We start from the raw sequence: 24,495 nt of genomic DNA, 5'->3' as shown, positions 1-24,495 counted from the left end.
AGGTCGCGTGACGCATGAAAGAAAGGCAATATAAATGCTGCCACATAGTTTTAACTCACTACAGAACTGAAACCACCCTGCCTCAATAGCTAGAATTACAGCAAACGACGCATGAGCAGTTGAATTTCAAATCCTACTTATTAAGAAAAAATTACATTTTTAATTTGCTGCTGTAGAAACATCAATTTTTTGCACTAATTTGATCCAGTCTGCTCATGTGCGCGTTTATTCATCTCTGAAGTTTGTTCATCTTTTATTCCCAAATGCTTCTTTCGGAGGTATTGGGTGCGAGATTTAAGTGGATTAGGGATATCACTACCTGATATTAGTTTAGATGGAAGAACTCTTGGCTTGCTCGTTGAAGTGGGGTACATCGGTGCCTTAGGAAGGAGGACGGATGGTGTAAAACCTTGGTAGCGGCATTGCATATGCGGCCAGTTTTGGATGGTTATGTATTGATGACGTATGAGAGTAATCGCTTCATCCTCGTTCAAAGGTATTCGGCGGCGGTGGCAAAGTTCCCACTGGGTTCGCTAATTGAAAAGGGTATACATCGGTGCCTTAGGAAGGAGGACTGCGTGTGTAAAACTTTGGTTGCGGCATTACATTGTCGCCCTGTGTTGGATGGGTTCGCTAATTGAAAAGGGTATACATCGGTGCCTTAGGAAGGAGGACTGCGTGTGTAAAACTTTGGTTGCGGCATTACATTGTCGCCCTGTGTTGGATGGCCTCGCAGTGGTGGGTGATGCGATGATGTAGGGGAGTTCCCAATACGTTCCGGTTCAAAAGTACTTGAATTTGGCAGCGGTAGCAAAATTCCCACTCGGTTTGGTGGTTGAACTGGGGATACATCGTTGCTTGAGAGAGAAGAGCAGCCAGTAGAAAACCTTGGTTGCGGCATTGCATAGGCGCCCTGTGATGGCTGGTCGCACAATGTTGGGTGATATGATGACGTAGGATAGTATCCACTCCGTTCGGGTTCAAAACTATTTGGCGGCGGTAATAAAGTTCCCACTCGGTTTGGTGGTTGAACTGGGGATACATCGGTGTTTGAGGGAGAAGGACAGCCGCTGGAAAACCTTGGTTGTGGCATTGCATAGTCGCCCTGTGTTTTCCCGTCATGTAGTGGTGTGTGATTTTGTGACTTAGGTGAGTACCCGCTCCGCTCCGGTTCAATGTCACTTGGCGGCGGTAGAAAAGTTCCCATTCGGTTTGCTGGTTGAACTGCGGGTGCATCAGTGCATGAAGGAGAAGGACAGCCAGTGGAAAAGCTTGGTTGTTGCATTGCATAGGCGCCCCGTTTTGGCTTGTCACGCACTGGTGGGTGATTTAATGACGTCGGAGAGTACCTGCTCAGTTCCGGCTCAAAGTTACTTCGTGGTGGTGGTAAAGTTCCCGCTCGGCTTGCTGGTTGAACACGGTATATATCTGCGCCAAAGGAAGAGGAACAGGCGGTGAAAATAACAAACTGTATCTTTTTCACAAAATGTTTGATTATGAGTTCATTCGCTACGAGTTCCTTTCAATCATTTAATCGTTTGACCTCACGCAGATTATACGCATAAAATAGAAATTCGCAGGTTGTGGGTTCTGATGCCAGCTGCGGCCTGGGGTTGTCTTTTACTTTCTAATCTTCTATCATGCAGCGAAAAAGTAATTAAAATATTTATTTATTTTTGATTATATGTACATAATAAAAATAAATATCAAATAAAAGCGCTTTTTATGCTGTTCTTGAATTCGGTAATTGTTAGCTGCTTTATTACGTATGTCACAATGTGCGCTGATTTCCCTACCGTTGTCTCGTGGGTACCTTAACGAGAGCTTCGGTTCTGGCAGTCATGGTGCCATAGGTAGCATAAGAGAGTTCTCGCCCAGCTTTCGCCCTTACCGTTGGATCATGTTGCACGCGACTCTCGCGCTAATACAGGACGTGCTACTCCCACCGCTGAGAACTCTGAAGGTTAGGTTAAACGCAACGTAAATACCCCCGAAAGTAGAAGTGTGGGCATGGCCGCCGTCGCTCATTTGGCAGAGCGCCGTACATAGAATTCGTAAGTTGGGGTTGGGATCTCACCGGTGGCGTGCAGATCATTATTTTACTTACTAACCAATTATAATTCGGTCATAAAAATGGTCTATTAAAGAAAAATAAACAAAGCAAGACGTAACATTCCCCCACCATTTCTTTGGTTTCGGCGATTGTTGGCTTACTCCATATATACACCAGTCTTAGGCACATTTCTTCCTAATACGTCATATTTCTGAAACGGCCTTCCTTCTTCCATTTCGGGAATTTCTGATCTCTATTTTTCTGTTTTGCTCTTACCGTATATAATGTGCAACATTAAGCTAGTCACTTATGCGGGCTGTTTTCTCTGACATGTCCAGCATTCTCGGACAAATATTTTGAAAAATAAGAAACTGTAAGATAGTGATATTGCTACGGTTGTGCTTGTGCTTGGAACGCGAAGAGGACGAAGTGCGTTTCTGCTGCTGGGCTTCGCGTGCCCGGTTGTTCGGCTGCGTGGCTGTAAGCTGTTTCCCTGTAAATATATTTTTCCCTTTTGGTGTGCACATCTTCACGTTACATTATTGGTGTGAGGTGCTGGGTACAGCCACAGCAAGCACGGAACTTCGCAGCGGTCGTCAGCTCGCCGGATCTTCAACCATGACCAGCGAAGGGGCCGCTCCGTCGGCGTCCGCCAACCCGGCGTTCATCATTGCCCATCCGAGAGATCCTGGGACCTTCAACGGAACGGACGGCGTCGACGTGGAGGACTGGCTCGCAATGTACGAGCGCGTGAGCACACACAACAGGTGGGACCCGACCCTAAAGTTGGCCAACGTCATCTTCTACCTGACGGGCACTGCCAGGGTATGGTTCGAGACCCACGAGGATGAACTCACCAGCTGGGATCTCTGCAAGCGCAAGCTTTGTGACCTGTTTGGTAAGCCATTCGGGCGTCAGCTCGCTGCGAAGAAGGAGCTCGCATGCCGTGCACAAACGTCCACAGAGTCCTATGTATCATACATTCAGGACATATTAGCTCTCTGCATGAAAGTCGACGCCACTATGTCAGAGTGCGACAAAGTAGGTCACGTGCTCAAAGGCATCGCAGATGACGCCTTTAACCTTCTTGTATACAAGGACTGCGGAACGGTTGACGCAATCATCAAGGAATGCCGCCGGTTCGAACAAGCGAAGAGCCGCCGAATTTCTCCGCAGTTCACGCGGTTGCCGAATACGACTGCGACGTCGTCCTGTGTAGACTCGACTCCACCGAGCCGTCTGCCGACATCTGAGAGCCTGACACGACTTGTGCGCCAAGAAGTAGAGGCAATGTCCCCCGTTGCGTTTCATCCACCCGCAACAGACAGTACTCCAGCAGTATCCCTTATACAGGCTGTCGTTCGCAAAGAATTTGCCAATCTTGGGATTCAACCTGTTTGCTCAGTTAGTGCCCCATATGCTCGCCGCATGTCCCCGGAGCTCGGTTCTGAACGTGCATACTACCCTCGACGCAGCCGCAATCCAGATGAATGGAGAACACCTGATGACAGGCCCATCTGCTTTAACTGCTCCCGAGTTGGCCACATATCTCGACACTGCCGAAGCCGTCCGTCCTCGACCTACAGCCGCTACCCGCCGGGTTCTGCATATTCCCGCCGCTCTCCCTCGCCCTCGGAAACGACCTCTTCTGGCCACAACGCTCAGACCCCGCTTACCAACCGTTCGTCGTCACCTTAGCGCCGTCGATCTCCATCGCCCCGACCTCGCCGCCCTTCGTCGCCGGCCCCATATGCCCGCTCCCGGTCGGAAAACTGATGGCTGCAGCGTCTGGGGGTGATGCTGCTCTGACAACCCGATCAGAAAACCCTCCTTTAACTCTTCATGCTCATCGGAACATCCTTAACGTCGACGTGGACGGGGTCCCTGTTACCGCTCTGATCGACACTGGAGCGCACGTCTCAGTCATGAATGCTCGTCTTCGCCGTCGCCTAAGGAAAGTGCTCACTCCTGCCCCCTCAACTGTGGTCCGTGTTGCAGATGGCGGTATGTCTATTGTCGTCGGAATGTGTACTGCTCGTGTTTCAATAGCCGGCCGCCATACTTCTGTGCTCTTCACTGTCCTCGAACATTGCCCTCATGACATCATTCTCGGCCTTGACTTTCTCACCGACCATTCCGCCCTTATAGATTGCGCCACAAGCATCGTTCAACTCGCTCTACCTGTTCCTTCAGAGCCACCGGATCCAATTGTTCACCGACTGTGCACCGCCGACTTTGTCCGCCTGGACCCCGATGCCGCCACTTATGTCCGTTTCTCCTCGGTCCCGCCAGTTCCCGATGGTGACTACATCATTACTCCGGTTCCTGATGTGCCCTTTACACGCAGTGTTGCCCTTGCGCATACAGTTGTCACCATGTCGGCAAATCAAGCGTCCCTTCCGGTTCTCAACTTTGCCTCTTACGTTCAGCCGCTCCCACAAGGTATGTCGCTCGCCACGCTGTGCCCTGCTGCCGAATGCGTCGTATCGGCGGTGAGAAGCGTCCCACCCTCGTCGAACTGCCGCGACTCTGACGTCCCACCACCTGATGAATATGCAAAAATGATTGCTGCTGACCTCTTACCAGGGCAAGCTCACGACCTTCGTTATCTTCTGTCGTCTTTTCGCGACATCTTTGACTTCGATGACCGCCCTTTGGCTCGAACATCTGTGGTCACGCCTCGCATCAACACCGGTGACGCAGCTCCTATTCACAGACGACCCTACAGAGTGTCCAGTACAGAACGCACCATCATACAGCAAGAGGTGGACAAGATGCTCAGTAAAGACATCATAGAGCCCTCGTCGAGCCCTTGGGCCTCACCAGTTGTGCTGGTTAAAAAGAAGGACGGCAGCTGGCGCTTTTGCGTTGATTACCGGCACCTAAACAACATAACAAAAAAAGACGTCTATCCACTCCCAAGAATAGACGATGCTTTGGACTGCCTTCACGGAGCCAAATTTTTCTCTTCAATTGACCTTCGGTCCGGGTATTGGCAAATCTCTGTTGATGACAATGACCGCGAAAAGACGGCATTCGTCACACCGGACGGCTTATATCAGTTTAAAGCTATGCCATTCGGTCTCTGTAATGCGCCAGCTACCTTCGAAAGAATGATGGACTCCTTGCTTCGCGGCTTTAAATGGTCCACATGTCTATGTTACCTCGACGATGTTGTGGTTTTTTCGCCCACGTTTACCACGCACCTCGAAAGACTGGCGAGCATTCTTTCTGTCTTCCGTCGAGCCGGGCTACAGCTCAATTCGTCGAAATGTCAATTCGGTCGCCGCCAACTCACCATTCTCGGACATCTAGTCGACGCTTCTGGTGTCCGCCCGGATCCTGTTAAATTTAAAGCCGTCAAGGACTTCCCTATTCCCCAGTCGTCTACGGATGTGCGCAGCTTCGTCGGCCTCTGCTCGTACTTCCGCCGTTTCATCAAAAATTTTGCCGGCACCGCTCGCCCCCTGACCGACCTTCTAAAGAAAGACACCCCTTTTACCTGGGGCCCTGCCCAAGAGGAGGCCTTTTCTTCGCTAGTCGACTTACTCACCTCCCCACCTATTCTGGCCCATTTTGATCCGTCGGCTCCGACTGAAGTTCGCACAGACGCCTGCGGTTATGGGATTGGCGCCGTGCTAGCCCAACGTCACCAAGGGCAAGAACGCGTTATTGCATATGCCAGCCGCCTCCTTTCTACAGCTGAGCGAAATTACTCAATTACAGAGCGCGAGTGTCTAGCTCTTGTTTGGGCCGTAGCTAAGTTCCGACCGTACCTGTTTGGCCGTCCATTCTCCGTAGTGACCGATCACCACCTCCTTTGTTGGCTGTCTTCACTGAAAGACCCCACAGGCCGGCTCGGACGTTGGACGTTGCGCCTCCAAGAGTATTCTTACACTGTTCATTACAAGTCAGGGCGTCTCCATCAAGACGCCGACTGCCTGTCTCGGCACCCTGTAGAGCCGCCTGATCCTGGAGACAACGACCTCGGCCCGTGCCTCTTCGCTATCTCCGATCTGGTTAACATCGCGGACGAGCAGCGACAAGACTCTTCCTTGCGTATTCTCATTGATCGCCTCAACTGTGCCAGCGGAGATTCTTCATTGCAACTGTTCGTCATTCAGGATGGCGTCCTATACCGCCGCAACCTTCGTCCTGACGGACCTCCGCTCCTGCTAGTCGTTCCCCAGCGTCTCCGTTCATCTGTCCTAGCGGAACTACACGACCTACCGACTGCAGGCCACCTCGGCGTCTCCCGCACATACGATCGGGTCCGACGCCGCTTCTTTTGGCCTGGTCTGTACCGCTCTGTTCGGCGTTACGTTGCCTCCTGCGACCTCTGTCAACGCAGGAAGAGACCATCAACGTTGCCTGCTGGCCTTCTACAGCCTATTGACGTACCTCTCGAACCATTCTACCGTGTTGGACTCGACCTTCTCGGACCTTTCCCGACGTCCTGCTCCGGCAACCGTTGGATTGCTGTCGCGACCGACTATGCGACCCGGTACGCTATCACGCGTGCGTTACCAACAAGTTGCGCAACCGATGTCGCCGACTTCCTATTGCAGAACGTAATCCTTCACCACGGCGCTCCACACCAATTGCTGACGGACCGCGGCCGCTACTTTTTGTCCCGAGTAGTTGACGATATCCTCCGGTCCTGTGGCACGCAGCATAAGCTCACTACAGCTTACCATCCTCAGACGAACGGGCTTACCGAGCGCCTCAACAGGACTCTGACCGATATGCTATCCATGTATGTGTCGTCCGACCACCGCGATTGGGACGTTGCCTTGCCTTATGTAACATTTGCTTATAATTCGTCGCGGCATGATACCACCGGCTATTCTCCTTTCTACCTTCTGTTTGGTCGGCATCCTGCGCTGCCATTGGATACATTACTACCGAGTTCTACTGCCTCGACCACAGAGTATGCACGTGACGCCATCTCCCGAGCAACTATGGCCCGTGAAATCGCCCGAGACCGGCTCACCGCATCTCAGACCTACCAGAAGTCAGTTTACGACCGCCGGCATCGCCCAGTACACTATCCGCCGGGCTCCCTCGTCCTCCTTTGGTCTCCTTCTCGCCATGTCGGTCTCTCTGAGAAACTTCTACGTCAGTACAGTGGCCCTTATCGAGTTCTCCGTCAGGTGACCGACGTGACCTACGAGATTACACCTCTTCATGCTCCGACGTCGTCCACTAGCCCTTTGACTGACGTCGTTCATGTAGTCCGTCTCAAACCGTACCACACGCCTGCTACATCATCCACTTAGCACCGGGACGGTGCTTTTGCCGCCGGGAGTTATGCTACGGTTGTGCTTGTGCTTGGAACGCTCGTGCTTGGTGCGCTCGCGCTTGGAACGCAAAGAGGACGAAGTGCGTTTCTGCTGCTGGGCTTCGCGTGCCCGGTTGTTCGGCTGCGTGGCTGTAAGCTGTTTCCCTGTAAATATATTTTTTCCTTTTGGTGTGCATATCTTCACGTTACAATATGAAAATATTGAATATAATGATCCATTCTTCATATATGTGGCAAAATCTTTCAAAGTGTTTCCATTGATCGCATGGAACAGTTAAGGCTGCCTTAAAAAACCGGTGACGAACGTTTTTAGCGATAGCAAGAACGTCAACAAAAAAATGAAAAACTACCTTCGAGTGATTTTCGGATATGTTGATTGTTATAGTGAAATCTCACATTATACGAAAAAAATGTCGTTCATAAGCAGCTTCTCGCTTATAAACGTTTTTGTCCAGAATTGTTGTATATTTTTCAGTATTTTTTTAAGTATTACCCAATCTGTTTTAAAAATATTTTGACCAGAGGATAATATAAATGAACAAACTATGCAGCGATTGGGCCTTGTGAGAACATTTAAGTTTCGGTCAGTTCTTAAATCAATTTTCCGCTATTCTTTCCCCAGTATAAGGCAAGCTTCTCCAGTTATTAGATTAATTTTAATTTTTACACAATAATGTGTTCTTCCGTGCATTTAAATGATTCTGGCTCATAAGGTGTTCTAGTACTACTAGCAACGAACAAAACGCGAACAAAAAAATTTAAATGCTAACGCATAAATACGAACATATCAATCGCTTGAGAGGAAATACAACTAAGGTTGATCAAAAGTTCCGAAGGGCGGCCTTTGGGCTTTCGAAATGAATTTAACCTCCGCTTGTATTCAGCCTTCCCAGTCAAAAATGTTCTCATATTTCAGTTCGTGTCTGAATTGTTTTGTTCGCGTTTTATTAGTTGCTGATAGTACATTTGTTATTTTATACAAAGGTCGTAAAGAAATCATGGGTGCCTAGACGCAGAATGGTTCTATACGTTCATATACACCAAGACCATACAAAAATATACTCATGAAAGCTGACGAACCAAACTCTCTGTGAAGTCTGTCGAATATTTTTGCACGAGGTCGGGGTTCAATTACAGCAGCGCAATCGTGCCTTCAAAGCATACATGTCTGAGGACACAGAAAAGGGGCAGAACCTTGCGATAGCAAAGGGTCCATCAGTGAAGATGGCACACTCAGGGGCGCTGAGGCACTTTGTGGGCCTGGGCGCAATTCACTTGTGCCAGTGCAATCTGTTTCCGAAGCGACGAACCATACACTCTTTGGTGGCCCTTGAGGAGGACGAAACCCAGGAGGTGGTGGGCGCCGCATCGAATGCGAGTCTGGAATCATAAAATTGCGCGCTTTTCTGTAAATATTACAATGAACCACACTTGAGTCTTCGCAGTACTTTAGGCTTTGTAAATGTTTTGAGAAGTTTCTCGCCACCCACTTGATATCGTCACAAACTCCCTTCAACTTCGCTAATAGTGTTCTCCTCACTAGATGAAAAAAAAAACTGTCGCTGGCACCAGCTCAACCGTCTTATTTATGTCTAACTGTTTAGAACTACGTAGATAGCGTCTGCATGAGGCAACATATATCAACTTACTCGGACTACCGGAGTAGTGCGCGTAACTCTGACCACGCTTTGGTGATGATAAATTCTTCTAAAACCTCAAGTCTCGCTCGGCCTGCTTATATAGAGCGATCGACGTGTAAAGTTTTCGCTCTTAATCTAGTTGGAGCTTTTGGCACGTTGAAGGACGCCACTTATTTTATATAATAGAGAGGACTGCGCGCCAACTAACTATATTGAAATTTACCTTTCTTTGTTTGAACTCTCGTAATCCTCCTCGTCATCTTCTATTCTCACGAGAAAGAAATATGGCCAAATTCATGTCGCGCACCCAAGCAGCACAGGTCATCGGTCCAATATTGCAACAGGATGGTCCCATCCTGGTCCTTTGTAGGGCCAGTTTTGCCAATACAGTTCCAATGTTGGGCCAATTACTTGTGCTGCTTGGGCAATAGGCCCGTCCGGTCCTCATTCACCTCTGTTGTGCAAGATTACCTAGTGCGGTTGCCAGGGACAGCCGCCAACAACGAAGACGCAAACGTGATTCCGAAAACTGACGGAAAAAGGCTGGCTGTGGGATGTCCGTGCCGCAGGGTCAGTAATGAGGCGCATTATGAGTTAACCGCAGCTTTCTTCCTCTTTCTTCATGTTTTTTTCAACAGTAAGGTGCACGATGAGGCTGTAAATTGCAGGCTCTTTTCCTAGCTTAACTAGTAGTGAGACCTAAATTTCTTCAATACAGGGAAAGAACCGGCGAGTACGTGATACGCTGAAGTTTGTTGGGACGATACAAGCTGCTGTTCTGTCATGAAAGAGCACTTGCCCACGGAAAAAGGTTGTTGTTCTCAGAGTGTCATAAAGGAAGCGGCAGTGGAATCAAGTCAGAACTGCCGTAGAATTCACTTAAGCAACCTCTAAATCACTGTCTATGCAAATAAATGATAATTTAGTTGCAAGTTTATTATGTCTTAGTGCTTGCGCGTATAGCTTTAGGCAAAAAAGTGGGTGATGACTGATGTATTGAGTGCATGGAATAGTACATATATCTCAGAAAACAGAACTCCGCCCGGCTGCGAAGTCTAATCTTGTGCAAAACCGTTTGTTAGCGTTAGGAGGAAGTTTCGTAACAAGGAAAAAAGTGCCGTACACTGCATTATGCTAATATGTGCGGATCTTTGTTGAGAACATAGAAGCGCAACTTCTAAGCAACCGAACTTTATGTTGTTACCATTCTGTAGCACGCTTTTGTGTTGCCGTGGAACGTTTTGTAGAAGTATATTTCGTGAAGTGTAACCATAATAAGGTCTGCATGATTATAACAGACAGGCAAGCATAAATAAGTCCTGGAACACACTTACCTTTGCGTGTACGAGCTCGACTTCATAGATGACAGATGTACAGTCGTGCAATTTAACCTACATGTTTTCATGTAGCTGGGTAGAATTCCCCTAAGACGCTAAAAGGCGCGTGCGCTATGTGGCAGCCGTCTTTCTCTTCTTTACTACCGACTTACCGAAGCACTAGGGATCATTTTTTTAAAAATTTCTAACACTTGCCAAATGGCATAAGAAAGGCTGTAGATAGTGCAGCGTAGGTCACGGAGGCTATTCACTTTCAGAAACCTGACCAGACTACGGCTCAAATACTCTTCCGAGCGTTAGTACTAGTAAGGGATTTGTAAGGCCGCGTTTTATCGCGAAAGCATCGGCAACGCAACACGACGTTCGGAAACAGTAGCGTACAAAAATCCACGTGACCAGGGAAAGAAAAATAAATTTTCTTCCGAAGGTGCGGACGAAAGAATTCAGGACTTTCAGTATGTGAGGCGAGCCCACGACCCGCAGTCCACAAAACCGCGTCGCTTCTCGGCTACAAAAGTGAACCTAGTATATTTGTTGCCTTACGAGTGTATGCTAACTGGCAGGTGCGTCCCTAAAAACGAACGGAAACAAAAAATTATTAAAAGGAAATAAAAATAAAAAGACAATGTTTTGGCATTTAAAGCACTAAGTAGTCTTTAGTGCCCTCCGCAATTATTGTTTCCTCTGTAGCAAAAAAACGAATTCGTTTGTTTAAAGGTTAAGTGATTTTCGAAAAGCAGAGGCAGATACTGTGCAATGAAAGCTCATTAGAATCGCTGTGACATTGAAAAAAGGGACCTTGGCTAAAATACTATAATTGGGCGCTGCATTGCAAGCAGTTAATCCTCATAGTAGTCTTAGTTTTCAATGTAAACCATACTCTGTAATACACTACCTCTTCGCGTGTTGTTATGCACAAGGAGCTATGCGTTATTATTATCACAACCGAAATTCAGTTTACCTTTCGTCTCTAGTAGAATATTACACATACCGAGATAGAATCATGAATATGTATTAGAAAAGCATTGATACATATCGCGAATAAACAATATATGAGCAGAATTTTTGTATACCCCTAAATTGAGTAAAAATTAGCCTGCGAAAGAAAAAATGAAGACAAAAGCAAGATGATAGGAAAAAAGTGCCGGAAGTTACTACACACAGCTTTGTAATTAATACGCTGCTCTAGAGGAGTATATACGTCACCTGAATTTTTTTTTTTGAATCTGAGTCAATCCATAGCTGAACGGCAAATGGCAATCAGCGAGCTGTTACCACTACTGACGCCCTTAGTTTAACCGCGTGAGGAAAAATTTCGAACTTAATGTTCCACTTCCCCAGGAGAAAATGCGTTCTTAATTTTCTGTCGTAGAAACATTTATTCTCACACAGAGAGCGAAGAAATCAATTTTTAATATGAGCAAAAATTCGTAGAAGTTATTATCTGTGTACCTTCGACGTGTATAAATTGAACTGGTCAAGAAAGAGAGTGTTTAATTGCTGCGACGTGTCATCCCCGTGCAAACAAAGAATGTTTATTCTTCCTTTTTGTATACGCGATTGCTCGCTACCGTTAAGCACCCCGGTGATAAATAAGAAAATAGGATAATGGAAGAAATACTTCAATTAGGCTTCTTGCTCCACTCTTTTTTGACTGTCCCTAAATCATCATCATGAACGAGCTCATCGAACTTCTTCATCGCTTCGAGGAGATTGTTTTCGTCTGCTTGTTCGGCTGAAGAACGCTGTTTTGTTCCAGTACGGTCGTGAGTTGGTCTCTTCATCTTTGAAGTGTGTTCCATATTTTCTTCTGAGCTGTTTCTTTTGGCAGTGCTGGGTATCGTATGAGTTTTAGGAGTGTTTGGAATATCCCTGTCTGATGCTATGTTCGATGCACGAACAGCTCCCACTCGGCTTGCTGGATGGACTAGGGATACATCGGTTCCTGAGGCAGAAGGGCAGGCGGTGGAAAACCTTGGTAGCGGCACTGCATAGGTGCCATGTGTTGGCCCGTGATGTAGTGGAGGAAGATTTGATGACGCAGGAGAGTATCTGCTGCGCTCAGGTTGAAAGGTACTTGGCAGCGGCGGCGACACTTCGGTGGAAGAAAAGTCGTGCACCATTCCAGGCGATGAAGAACGAGAGCCTGTGGCGAGTCCTGGTAACGCCATCACTGGAGTGAGCTGCCTTTGCTGATTATGCACTGGAGGGCAAATCGATGATGTAGGATAATATCCACTTCGTTCCCATTTCGACGCACCTGGTGGTGGGGTCGGCGGCAGCGGCAGAGTTTTTGCGGAAGAAACATCATGCGGAAGTCCAAGGGGCCGTGACGAAGAGCCTTTCGCAGCGCCTGGTAACTGCATCGGACTAGTGACCTGCCTTGACTCATGGTGGACTGGCGGGTAAATCGAGGTTGCAGGGTAATAGCCACTTGGTTCCGGTACAGATATACCTGGCAGTGGCGGCGGCTGCAGCGGCAGAGCTTCCGCTGAAGGAACAGCATGCGAAAGTTCTGGAGATAGTGAGTGAAAGGGTTTGGATGGTACAGGTAGTGGCATCGTAGTAATGACCTGCCTGTGCTCATCGTGCACTGATGGGTAAATCGACGATGTAGAATAATATCCAGTTCGTTCCAATTCAAAGGCACCTGGCAGTGGAGAAGGCGGCAGCTGGAAAGATGTCGCGGAAGAAACAGCATGCACAGTTGCAGGAAATGATGAGAGGCAGTCTCTGGCGACTTCTGGTGAAGGCATCTCAGTAGTGATCTCTCTTGGCTGGTAATTAACTGGCCGATAAATTGGTGATGTAGGATAATATCCACGTTGTTGCCATCCAGAGGAACCTGACACTGACGGAGGCGGCAGCTGTACAGTTGCCGCGGAAGAAACAGCATGCACTCGTCCAGGAGATACTGAGGGACAGCCGCTTTCGACTGCGGGTGAAGACATCGCAGCAGTCATCTCCCTTGATTGATCATGTACTGGTGGGTAAAATGATGATGCAGGATAATATCCACTTCCTTCCGGTCCAAAGCTACCTGATGGAGGCGACGGGAAACCTTGCGCGCCAGAAGTAGCCTCCATAATTCCAGGGGATGGTGCATGAGTGGCTGTGGCAGACGCTGGTAGCGGAATACCAGTGCCACCGTAACTTCGCTGAGAGTGGAGTGAGGGGTCTGCTGATGTGGCTCTGTATCCTTTCTTTTCCGCTCCAAGTGTACTTGGCTGTGGTGGCAAAGCTATTATGAAAAGAAAAGCGCGCCGAATTTCAGGATAAGGATTGAGTGATCTGTCCTAACTATCGCACGTCGCAGAGGTAGCTTCAGTATGAAACAGAACGGTTACTTTTTATAGAAGAATAAACGTCCTTTTCTGCCATACTTACGGAGCAGTGACTGACTGAATTCGTGTATTGTGTTCCCTTTCATGTTGGATCTACCTGCATCTAAGGATGACACGTTAATGCGATGAGCATGACTTGGCTTACTTTTGTCATCTGTAGAGAGAAAGCCTGGTGCCGTAATCGCTCCTGGCATAGGAATCCTAGAGCTTCTGTCCGGGTATAAGTCTTGATTTGTACCTGCAGGAGATTAAATCATTATATCTTTGGAGCTGTTGGGCATTAGCAGCGTAGAGAATTACACATGCTTTGGTATTGTTTTTTCTTCCTCGGACGTAGCTGAAGACTCCGTTATTTTTTCATGCGTTAGGTGGGGTACAAGTCATGATCATCATTGGCCTTACTATGAATCTTGTCTTATTAGAGGGTGCATTATATTATTTTGTATTTTATTGTGTTATGCTCTACAACGAACGGATGTCTTCGGAGGTGAGTGGAGGATGGAGGTGGCTAAGTTCCTGGAGAACGGAGGCTCGTTGGTTGGAGAGGCAGCTTTCACAAACAGAATGGCTTTTTGCCTAAATATTATTAAATCAGTAGCTCGAATAAACTTGCCACCTAGCGATAGCCAGTGTATGACAAAAATGAAAACAGCGCTTGTGCCCGTTCCGCGTTTCTTTATGTCGATTGTCCTGCATTTCGTAAGGTTCTTTGCATTTTTTATTGTGCCTTACGTAGTGAATTGTAAGAGTTACTGCCTCATTAGCCAGTTGCGAACTTAAGCGGCTTATGAACGCAGAACGTTAAGGCTCCTGTTTGTCGGAGACGCAGCGGCGCGCGAGAGAATGCGGATTGATAGAAAAAGCAGCAACCATCACACATAGAGCGGCGGATTTTTTAAGTGAACGAAGCATCATGCAAATTATGAATATAATGTCGCAACAACACTGAAAAGTCATTGTCGTATGTTAGAATGGAAATAAAATTACTTCACTGACAAGAAAATTGGGGTGAGATGAGAATCGAACACGCGCCGCTTAGATTACGAGTCACACTACCTCTAGTCCCCTGAGGCGCGTGTGGTTGGTTATAAGGAGGCCTTCTGTGTCTTGTTCGACACTGTACAGTCCGCGTCATCCTTGTGTAGTGCGCCGGAGCAGTGCGTGCTTGATTAAAAAAAAAAAACTGAAATTAGGGAGCAGTGCCTGATTTCAGGGAGAAGTGCTCGTGTCTACATTGTCGCCGGGTCTATCTGGAACTTCTTCCGCGCAAATTTTGCTATTGGAACCTAGCGGCCGCGGCAGGACCTGGATATGTTTGCAGGGAAGTGCACCCCCCGAGCGCTCCACACAAGAGTGACGCGGAATGCACGTATCTGCGAAGTGATACGGAAAGAGGACTATGTTTAGTTTTTCATTACAAAATACAAGCGGCTAATTTTTTGCTGAAATATGCGAAATTTATTAAGTGCCGTAACGATGAAAACAGTAATATCGAAATACCGCGAGTTATCAAGTAAACCCCCGTCGGATCATGACAATATTTCGAAGGTCCACATTAAGCTACAAAAATGCCTACAAAAAATCGCAGAAGGCATGCTACCCACCTCACTTTTTCGCAAAATGTTATTTGCTCAGTTCGCTATATAGAATAAAAAAACTTATTATTTGCGACCTGAATGATACGAAACTAATATGAAACAAAGTCACTTATTGGTGCCGTCCATTCTCAGAAATAGCTGTGAGTTCGCCTTGTACACACGTGTGTACATAGTGTGTCAAAGGGTTAAATAATCACAGGTGATCGACATTATGGGGAGCCCTGGACTACGGCGTCCCTTATAGCCTGAGTCGCTTTCGGACGTTAAAACCGCATAAACCATAAAACCATAAACCTGCACTTGTAACTTTACGTCACCTATCTCCTTTCGAGTAATAAATCCTCAACTCGCTTTTTCTTCACTTCTATCGAAGTAACTTATGTGACAGGGCGAATAGCATAAAGGAAGGGACGACGATAGCGAGAAGAGCGCCCAGTTCCAGATGTTTATTGTGCTGAGGACGCCACGCATATGTAAAAATACGAAGCAACAGCAGGGAAGAAAAGAAATAAAAAATAAAAAACCATCAGCATGAATGGCACAGGTTGATAGCACGAAGGTGCCAGTCACCAGACATCTGAAAGCTTAGCTTTTTGTCAATGTAAGTGATGGCATGCCTGACGACCCTTACACATTACGGGTCACCTTAGCTGCCTAGATTATCTAACACAGGGATCTTTGTGTCGAGCAACAATCCCGCTTCTTCTGAACGCAAGCTCGCTTGGCTTAGTGCGACAACGCCTCGATTCTTCTCCACGTTTACGGCAGTGCAAGCCAAGCTGGCCCTGGTTATATTTATGTCTTTCTTGTGCTCCTTTAGTTTAGTGTCTCTGTCTCTGCCGTCGCCTCTTCGTTAATATTTTTCCCGCTGTCACATAAGTTACTATAAACCGAATAGCACAGCAAGCAACCATTCTATAGCAAGTTTACTCACACGACCACTGTTACCTCTAAAACTAAGGGCCTCAAGGAGAGTGACTGTGCCTGCATCGACATCCGGATATATACCATGACATTGGCACATGAGATGTTCAATTGTTTTTACAGAGTTACCATACACTCCAAAAATGACATCTTGGTTGAATTCTTTTGTAGCTTCGCGTTCTATGACGCCCTGACTTGGATTCAAAGAGTAGGGCAATGCCTCATGAGATATCATAGAGCGATTCCTTTAGGATATGTCTTTCCAGTTTTTATGTAATTCCAGTCGGTGTCTATTCAATTGAATTAATCCAATTCTTTTCTACTGTGCTTTATACCTGTCGGTTAAACATTTTTTATCCGTGCTTGTTTCCTGCATAATTATTGGTAAGTTCCCTGGTCCGTTTTCGCCACTGTTTAACCAACGCTCTTTCCCTATAGGTACGTAAATGCATTAGATGCCCTTCTGTTTTCGTCCACTTTCCTCTGGCGTTCATCATATAATATTTTGCTTTGAGCTTCCAGTACTTTAAACGACGCCAAGCCTGTGGCCCCTGTACTGTCTCATTTGTAGCTGTGGGCACTTGCACTGACTACTAAAGTTCGAAAAGCTTATTTATTTATAGTCCAGACTGAACATCTGCCCTTAGGCACAAAACCGCATTCTCAAAATTAAGCCCTGGCTTAAATAATCTTTTGCATTATTTTTGTTTGCAAATCCTCTCAGTACTTCATACTGGTACCTCCATAATGCGCTATGTTTCCTTGTAGCGGCATCTCTTCGCCATTGCGCCCAATAGTCTGTTCGTGCTTTCCCATAAATATCTCTCGTTCATTTGCCCGTACCCCGAGATATCTGTACTCTGCCACTCTGGGTATTTCATGGCCCTGTATTGTAAGCGACTGATCAGTGCAATCGTTGAAGACCATCAAACCTTGAGGGTGTTCACCAGCGCCACCCTCAACTATAGCGGCAGACGTAGAGTGTGCTATCATACTGCGAGCGCCACACAAATCTTGATCGACTGGAGAAGGAGGCAGCCAGGCGAGAAAAAAAAGAAACACTTCTTTGAGCTTTCCTCGGTTTCATTGACTATCGGCCTTCTTCATATGCAGCGATACTTGCTACACCAAGTTAATGCGAAGATTTTCACTGGACTCTTGATTTGGTGCGTTGAGCTCTGAGATGTGGAGTGCAGGGCGGCGGTCCAAATCGATATGGTGCTTATTTTTTATTGCGAAACAATACTACTTTAGGTCGCACTTCAGCCCGTTCCGTGGCGAGGCGGTGGTAGGCACCATTGACCTTTAGCGTGACCTCGCTGCGTGACGTCACACCACGTGACCTAGAGTGACGTCACACCAGCTGTGTAAAAACGGGGCCCCATCTCACGCCGTCGCGAGGCGAGGCGGTAGCCACCAATGGCGGCCTAACTCCCGCTCCTCTCACCAGGGGCGCTATGGTCGGTGTGACGTCACACCAGCTGTGTAAAAACGGGGCCTCATCTCACGCCGTCGCGAGGCGAGGCGGTAGCCACCAACGGCGGCCTAACTCCCGCTCCTCTCACCAGGGGCGCTACGGTCAGAGTGACGTCACATCAGCTGTATAAAATAGCTCCGCTCCTCTCGCCAAGGCAGTCATACAGCCAGATGTTACGATGGTGCCTACGAACAAGGCAGCTCGGCAGAATGCAAAGAGGAAGCATCAGCGAGCTACGGAGACGGAAGAAGAACGAGAAGAACGACTTTCTAAGCGGCGTGCCCAGTATGCAGCTCGGCGACAACGTGCAACCTCCTCTGTGGAAACAGCAAAAGCAAAGGAAGAAATTATGAGTTTGCCCGACAGTGAGTCTCCTTCTACTAGTTCAAAACACTGGAACGCGACTAAACGGCAGAGGCGTGTCCAAGAAACCCCGGAACAGCGGCAGCAGCGGCTCGAGAAGGAACGTGCGTTTCGAGAGACGGAAAACGACAAGCGAAGAAAACAGCGTGCAGAAGAAACACCCCAGCAGATACAAGAGCGTTCGAATAAAAGACAGGAGAAATCTCTCACCAAGGCTGGCCCGACTCAACCCGAAGGACACATTGCAGTAGAACGACGTGAAGAACATGCGAGAAGAGTAAAGGAGTTTGAGACGGCAACGCGTGAATTCAACAGACGCTTTGCTAAGAACCCGTTCGGCAATGCGTGTACAGTGTGTGATTCGCAATCACCAGGCTTAACTAAGCTAAGCCACGGTCGTTTTTTTACCTTAATTGTGCTTGTAACTTGTTTCCTGAAAGGAAATCTCCGCCTCTTATTTAGCCCCGAGCGTAATTTTTTTCAGTTCTTCTTTTCTCTCCGAACAACTAGTACCCGGTGTTAGAGTACGCCGTACCCAGGTCCAGCGCGAATGCGAGCACATATTAGACATGGCTCAGGAGCATTCGCTGCCAGTGGCGCTGAGCTTTGCTATATGACACTAGAAGCTCAACGGAGTGCATGTACAGCTAAAACGCTTTTACGCAGCTTCTTTGCCATGCGTGCAGCCATGAAGACGCCTTATTTGACTGTTTTCTGTGCTCAATTCACGCCGTAAAAGTGAGTCGCATCGCGTTGTGCTGATTTGAGGCTCTAGGTATCGAATAGACCGACTGGCGGCTAAGAACTCGGCAGTCGACAAAGCGAGGCCTGCGCCACGCTCTTCGCGGCGCATATCGGCGGAGGCAGGCACGGGAGGTGCCGTGTTACACATGAGGGCGCATTTCTGTGTGTAGTACGGGCGCTCTTATCAGGCATGAATAATGCCCTTTAAATACGCTTTTTAATTATTACATCATCCGCGCAGTGGTTTCTTCCTGCTCGACAATCTGAAGAGGGAGACCGCAAACATGCACAGTTCTTTAGGGATCATATCAAGACACCATAGTAAGCAGGCTTCTGATAGAAGAAGAAAATGGTTTTTATAAAATGAGCATACCAGAGATTAAGGCAGCATGCCAGAGATATGGAAAGGAAGACGGGGAGGAAAATGATTGAGCATATTCTTGAATGCCGTACGTGCAGCCTAGTGCTTGAAAACACAACAGTTCTGTGCAGGCGTGGAACTGAACTTCGAAGGGAGAGATAATTGAAGGCATATAAATTCAAAGTTGTGGGACTACATCAGTCAGCACACCATCAATATCCCTCTCATAAAAATAAATAAGAAATCTTGGACATAAGTAAGCCCCAATTCACTGACTTTCTTGCGTAAGGCGGACGAAATCGGTATCATAAGCTTGCATGGTTATTTCTGTGTATTGTCAAGAACGGTTACGGTATAAAAGCGGTGTTCTTTCAATAAAAACTAGAGCTGTTAGTAGCACTGTGTCCTGTGTACTCCATTTCTTAGTCCTTGTCCTCGTGCGCTAGAAATCTGACCAATTATGCACGAGCTAGCCTCAACAGATGTTCTCACATGATTTTTATCCTGCTATCCTAAAAAAATTTGCGCGCCGGCCGTTCACACCTCGTCAGCATCTAAACACAGTTAGAAGCGTGCAGCAGACGAGACGGGGCGCATTTTCCCTTCTGACGGCAGAGATCGAAGCGGGACAGAAAAGCAAGCTGTTGGCACAAAGTATTAGAAAAAATATTTCAAAACATGTGCCGCGCAGTATGAACACAGGTTTGTACAAATTCTAATTTGATGTATGAGGAACAAAGTTCAATATGCTATTTCTGTTCAGATATTTGATGTCATAACATTTTTATAAGATCCCTTATTGACAGGGGATGATCCCAATCGTTCCATGAATGCGCTCCATTTTTCTAGTCTAGCCTTGTACTCTAGTATCGCGTTTAGCAGGCATAGCGGCATAGCCGCCGTACTCGCTTTCCATAGCACAAAAAACTTCCGTAGATGCCCATTCTGATTTTAAAACGCCGCTTGGTTGGCTTCTTGGTTTTTGATTAAAAGAATTGGCGCAGTAATTGTCATATCTCGGTGAACACCTGAACCGCACCGTATGGGAAGGAATAAAGGAGGGAGTGAGAGAAGAAAGAAAGAAAAGTGCCGTAGTGGAGGGCTCCGGAATAACTTCGAACGCCTGGGTACCTTTAACGTGCACTGACATCGCAGAGGACACGGGCGCCTTTTGCTTTTCGCCTCGATCGAAACGCGGCCGCCGCGGCCAGGGTCGAATCCGGAAACTCCAGCTCAGTAGCCGAGCATCCCGAGCACTGAGCCACCGCGCAGCTTTTAGGAGCCCGTTTCTGCATTCCACGCTGCAGTCGTTAGCGTAACACGCTACCTGACAGATTAGCCTGTCTCTGTCAGCTGTCTTTGTCACACGGCAGGTGGCAGGTGGCAGACAGTAGCAGTGTGAAAAACCACCTTCCGTTGCGAGGGAGGGGGAATGAACATACAGAAGGTGCTGCCACGGGAAGACCATATAAGGGTGGCTAGCAGCGTAATACGCCGCCTGAAAACTGGTATGAAGTTACTTCAATAAGCTGCACTCAAATTTCGCATTACCAGTTATTATAATACTCGAAGCTTCTGGAGTCATCTGAGCAGCCTTCAACGCTGATCGGTTTGTGAAATCAGCTTCTGGCTATTAGCGCCCCGATATCATCCAAGTTTCTTGCAGTTTACTTAGAGGTACATGATTCCCTCTATTCTCAATCTTTGTGTACTAATAAAATTGTTTGCAATGGTTGTTTAAAAATGTGCTGTGCCCTGTTTATATATGCGTCGTAATATGTTCCTGTATAGTTCGTATTGCATAGAAAAATCAGAGAAACAACTGTTGAACGTCTGACAGAAGAATGCGTCTATACGTTAATATAACCACTCTGACTTGAGCATTATACTTTTATTAAAGCTCACTAACCGCAGTTTGTGTCAGGTGTCAATAGCGTTTATGCATGAGGTACTTAAAGCGGCGCAGGTATAGATCGTACCTGTCGGAGGATACGGGGAAGCGGTGGAACCTGGTGAGGGCACAAATGGTTTCATCACTGGAGATGGCACAGTCACGGGCGCTGCGGCAATTCGTCGGCCTGGATGCAAGTTGCTTCTGCTAGTGCAAACAGTTCCCGAAGTGACGAAGCGTACACTCTTTGGTAGACTTGAGGCGAACGAAAGCGAGGAGGTGGTGGGTGCCGCATAAAATACCGGGCTGGAATCATACAAAAATATGCGCTTGCTTATAAGATCAGGCTAATCCAGAACACTGCTCTTTGGATTGCTTCAGACCGTGTAAATACCATCAGGGGTTCCTCACCACCCACTTTACATCAGAAACGGAATCCAACTTCATAAATAGTATTATTTTTAGTTTTTTTATTATGGTTACGTAACACTGGCTGCTTTTACTGTTTCTCTTCACTAGCTGCGTCGCCTTATTTAAAGCTAAATACTTAATAGCGACGCAGATACCGTGTGTGTCTGTATGCCGTAACGTATAAACTTACTTGGACTCTCTGATTGCTGCACCTTACTCCGACCTTGTTTGGCTGATAGTAAACTAACCAGAAACCCTAAACCCCACTTAACGAGTAATGGGCATATGAAGTTCGTGCCCTCAAACTTTTTCGAGCTCCTGCTACCTTGCAGAACTCTTCTTCCTCCTAATGTTAAAGGTTACGCGAAAAAAAAAACTCGATTATATTTTACCTTTCTTTTTTAAAGCTCTGCAATTCTCCTCTTCATATACTATTCGCACGCGGCAGTATTAGTGGCCACATCGATATCACTCAATAGGCCCCTGCTTATTTCTCTGCTTAGTACATTAGTACTACTGTCAGGAACAGTCGCCAACCACGAAGGCGCAAATCTCCTTCAAAAGCCTTGCAAAAGAAAAAGGTAGGCTGTAGGAGATGCCTACCGCCATGATGGCGGTGACGCGTGTTCTGAACTAACCGTAGCTCTCTTAGCCTTCTATATTTTGCCGAAGTGTAAGCTGCACGATGTGGCTATCACTGAGACGATCTTTTGCATCCTGTACTGGTCGGGAGAACCAAGAACCTGCAATAAAGGTACTAAAAAAGCCAGTACCTGATTCGCCTGTGTTGGTTTGGAGGACACAAGCAGCTGTTGTTTCTTAGAAGAACCCTTGCGCGTGGAGAGAGGTGTTTGATTTCGGAGCGTCAGAAAAGAAACAATGTTATAATGTCAACTCTGGAATAAAATTAATTTAAGCAAAAACTCATTCACAAACAGGGGACGCACAATTCAGGCGCAAGTTTCATGATATTTAGTGCTTTTTTCCTTGTCTCCTCCAAGGCAAAAGAAGTCGATGATATCTCACAAACTTTGTGTATGGTATAGTTGATATATCTCCTGAAGACTGTGCTCGGCTGCGTACGCCAGCCGCATACAAAACAGCTCGTTAGCCTTATGGGGATGTTTCATAATAAGGAAGAATCTACCAACAGCTCTACTGTTGCTACTACGTACTAAACTTTGTTGAGAACATGGAAGCGGTAACGGCGAGTATGCTACTAGATATCCACTTCTACGCAACCGGACTTTGTGGTTACCAGTCTGCAGCACGGTTTTGTGTTGCCGCAGAATGTAATGGCGTGGTATATTCTATCAAATGCAACCAGAAGACATCCACGATCAGAGCAGCCAGTCAAGATTAAGTAACCCTCGGAAAATCGTCGTCAATGGACACACTTACATTTCTACAATGGACACACTTACAGTCTACGAACTCCACTTCATGGGTGCCCCATGTAGAGTCGTGCAATTTAACCTACTTGTTCTAGTGTACTTAGTTGGACTTCACATTTCTGCATCTAAGACGCTAACAGCCAAATGTACTATGTGGCGACCGTCTTTCTCTTCTCTGCTAAGCATCGACGATGTCGCTAGGAATCAATTACTCTTCTCAGCCTTTACCCTATTTACGTAATTGTATGGCCAGGTTCTTGTTGTTTCAGCAAGGAAACGTATTGGTTGGTTTGAAAGCGGGAACTGCTTTTGAAAAAGGAAGGAGAATTACTGTGTATTCAAAATGAGTTGAAATCAGAATTATAATGCGTAGTATTGCGAGTTTCAGTTCCGGTTCCCAGTTTGGGATTGTCTTGTCTTGTATGTGCACTTGAGATCGGTTTGGGTCACGTCACGTTACCTAGGCCTATAAAAGGTGATGTCAAGATGAATAGTGTCTAAATCGGAGTTCTCTCACATCAGCTGCGTCGGGCTGTCATACCCGGGGCGACCTAAGCCCCGACACTACAATGGCGATGAAGTAGGCCTACGGACCGCACATCGCGGTGCCGTGAAGTAGTACAGGACGACACAAGTCGTTGCACTGATCATGTTCGCGCAACAACAGCAGAACCTGCATCACTCATCGAAAACGCCCGTCGACAAAAATGCGATTCCTCGCTATTTCTACATTTTCATCCTCTGCCGCGGCGGCCGGTCACGGTCACGAGTGAGAAAGAGGCACGGACGTATTGTACAATCAGAAAATAACCGTCCGTGCAGTACAGCACATTATTAGTCCTGCATGCAATCTGTCTGCAAAGCAGTATGGAGATGACAAGTTGAAGCTTTCCCATCGTTTAGAAGCGTTCCAGCCTCTGCGAACGCAGCGTAGCAATGCTATTAGGTCATGAGCATATCCGAATACATCGTCCGAAATAGTGAAAGAAAATTGAACGCAAGGTAGAAAATAGAAAAAGCAACGCAGCCCACACGCATAACTGACACTAGTGCAAAATTAATAGAAATACATCCGTATTCCAACTCTGAACTGTGTTCGCATATAAAATACTTGCTAAGACTAAGTGATCATCTTGCACTGCTCTTTTTATATCACTGTTCGAAAACGGAAGACAGATAATAAAACAAACTCTGAGCAATTGTCGTCCTGCAGAATTCAGAAAAATCAACAGGGCGATCAGCCACCGCTTGAGAGAGCTTTTAGACGGTCACGATTTACGCCCTGTCGATGCTAAATGTTATTATTCAAACATAACAGTTGAGAAGCAACTTGAACCAAAGCTAAACCGTGTCTAACCCTGCCCAAGAGAGCTTTCGCTCTGCATATCCTGGCTCAGGTCAGTTGAGCCACAACAACTTTTTTTTTCATCTTACGCGGTCGTTTTTAAATTGTAGGGAAAAAAAAGACCGCATAGGAGATATGTTGCAAAACAAAACTGAATTGCCGGTTTCTGAAGCGCCCATGCAACTTACCCAATCGTTGTTGACTCTGAAATTAATGATACGAATTCATCAGAGAAATCCTACTTTTTCAACTGACGAAGTGGAATTCAAAATGCACTCAGAAGAGAGAACCATACGACTCCAGACAATATG

The 24,495-nt window shown here is 46.9% G+C and overlaps 1 protein-coding gene across 5 annotated transcripts; it reads right to left on the bottom strand.

Moving 5' to 3' along the window:
* Nucleotides 1-658: 658 nt before the first annotated feature.
* Nucleotides 659-23,006, bottom strand: LOC144118999 (uncharacterized). 5 transcript variants are annotated; one of them, XM_077651750.1, is made up of 5 exons: nt 22,870-23,006; nt 21,123-21,340; nt 13,822-13,914; nt 8,550-8,735; nt 659-1,428 (listed from the first exon to the last, which is right to left on the bottom strand). In XM_077651750.1, exons 2-5 carry the CDS (start codon nt 21,175-21,177, stop codon nt 662-664), a joined length of 1,101 nt encoding a protein of 366 aa, XP_077507876.1. In that variant the 5' UTR covers nt 21,178-21,340; nt 22,870-23,006; the 3' UTR covers nt 659-661. The 5 variants fall into 5 exon arrangements, 4 of the variants coding, with proteins under 4 accessions (XP_077507876.1, XP_077507878.1, XP_077507877.1 ...); XM_077651752.1 differs by having other exon boundaries at nt 8,671-8,735; XM_077651751.1 differs by lacking the exon at nt 13,822-13,914.
* Between the last annotated feature and the right edge of the window lie 1,489 nt (nt 23,007-24,495).

The sequence above is a fragment of the Amblyomma americanum genome, chromosome 2, assembly GCF_052857255.1.
Source record: "Amblyomma americanum isolate KBUSLIRL-KWMA chromosome 2, ASM5285725v1, whole genome shotgun sequence".
Classification (NCBI taxonomy): domain Eukaryota; kingdom Metazoa; phylum Arthropoda; class Arachnida; order Ixodida; family Ixodidae; genus Amblyomma; species Amblyomma americanum.
The sequence above is the reverse complement of the archived record's forward strand: the minus strand, read 5'-3'. Positions and strand labels throughout refer to the sequence as shown.